The sequence below is a fragment of the Limulus polyphemus genome, unplaced genomic scaffold, assembly GCF_000517525.1.
Source record: "Limulus polyphemus unplaced genomic scaffold, Limulus_polyphemus-2.1.2 Scaffold5304, whole genome shotgun sequence".
Taxonomy (NCBI): domain Eukaryota; kingdom Metazoa; phylum Arthropoda; class Merostomata; order Xiphosura; family Limulidae; genus Limulus; species Limulus polyphemus.
The window spans coordinates 10017-11236 of NW_013670914.1; the positions used below are offsets into that span (position 1 = coordinate 10017).

General features: G+C 33.7%; 1 protein-coding gene across 1 annotated transcript in view; it reads right to left on the minus strand.

Moving 5' to 3' along the window:
- Positions 1-385: 385 nt before the first annotated feature.
- The window catches only part of LOC106472405 (acyl-CoA synthetase family member 2, mitochondrial-like), a 21557-nt gene continuing 20722 nt past the window's right edge, over positions 386-1220 (minus strand). Inside the window, exon 15 of the mRNA XM_022400985.1 lies at positions 386-800. Within this exon, the coding sequence (XP_022256693.1) occupies positions 669-800 (132 nt within the window). The 3' untranslated portion in view covers positions 386-668. The remainder of the gene's footprint in view (positions 801-1220) is intronic.

The following is a 1220-nucleotide window of genomic DNA, read 5'->3' on the forward strand; positions in this document are numbered from 1 at the left end:
GCTAAATTCAGCCAGTTGTCCTCTTTGTTTTAACCCTATCATATCACGGAGGATATCCACTGTTTCCTGGGATACTTATCTGCCTTTCTGATTGGTCAACTACCGACAATAGTTTTGACGTTTGGAAGTATGCTCAAGTAACGCGACTGAACTAATTACTCGTAAGAAAATAGTCCGCTTGTTTATTTTCATTTTCCCCCGTTCAAGTTATCACATCCTAATATTTAGTAAATGTTGATTTCTTTTCTAACTACCTACAGTGGCTCTCTGGTGAGGCTTATAACGCTAAAAATCAAGTTTCAATGCCCGAGGTGGGAACAACACAGATAGCCCACTGTGTAGGTTTGTGCTTAACAACAAACAAACAAACAACATTTTTTCCAACTTTATTCATTTAACCTTTTGTTTTGAAAGAAACAAATTTCGTTAGTATTATTTCCCGTTATATAAACAGGCTAATTTTTTTATCTTCTTTATTAAATTTGTTATCGTTAAGCCTAACTGAACAGTTTCAATAAATCAGAATAGGTTTAAATTATTTTCTCACTTTACGATTACAGACAGTAGTTTGTATGAATAAAAAAAAATATAAAACCTAGGATTGAAATGGTAAATATTTCGCCCACTTCGTGATAACATATACAATGTGAACATCACACGTTATTAATTCAGATTTTGTTGTCCAATTTCAGAACCTCGGTAGATGCTGTTTTCATCTTGAACTTTTGAATTTTACCAGATCCTGTTTTTGGAAAATCATTCACAAAGATAATATATCTTGGGATCTTGAAATGACTGATCTGAAACGGAAAATCAACTCTCTTTTTTATAAATGATTCGTCATACCGATAAAAAAAACGACAAATACTAAAATAACGTACAATAAATCACGATAAAAGTATCTTCAACTGCATGTGAAAATGTACGTGATCTGATGTTGATGTCGTCAGAGACTTTCCTATCTTACAATATCAGTCCTCGTCTTGATGTCGTCAGAGACTTTCCTATCTTATAATATCAGTCCTCATGTTGATGTCGTCAGAGACTTTCCTATCTTACAATATCAGTCCTCGTCTTGATGTCGTCAGAGACTTTCCTATCTTATAATATGAAGAGCTACATCTTATGTTCGGAACCATATTACATAATCCAAGAGCTACATCTTACGTACGGAACCATATTACATAATTCAAGAGCTACATCTTATGTACGGAACCATA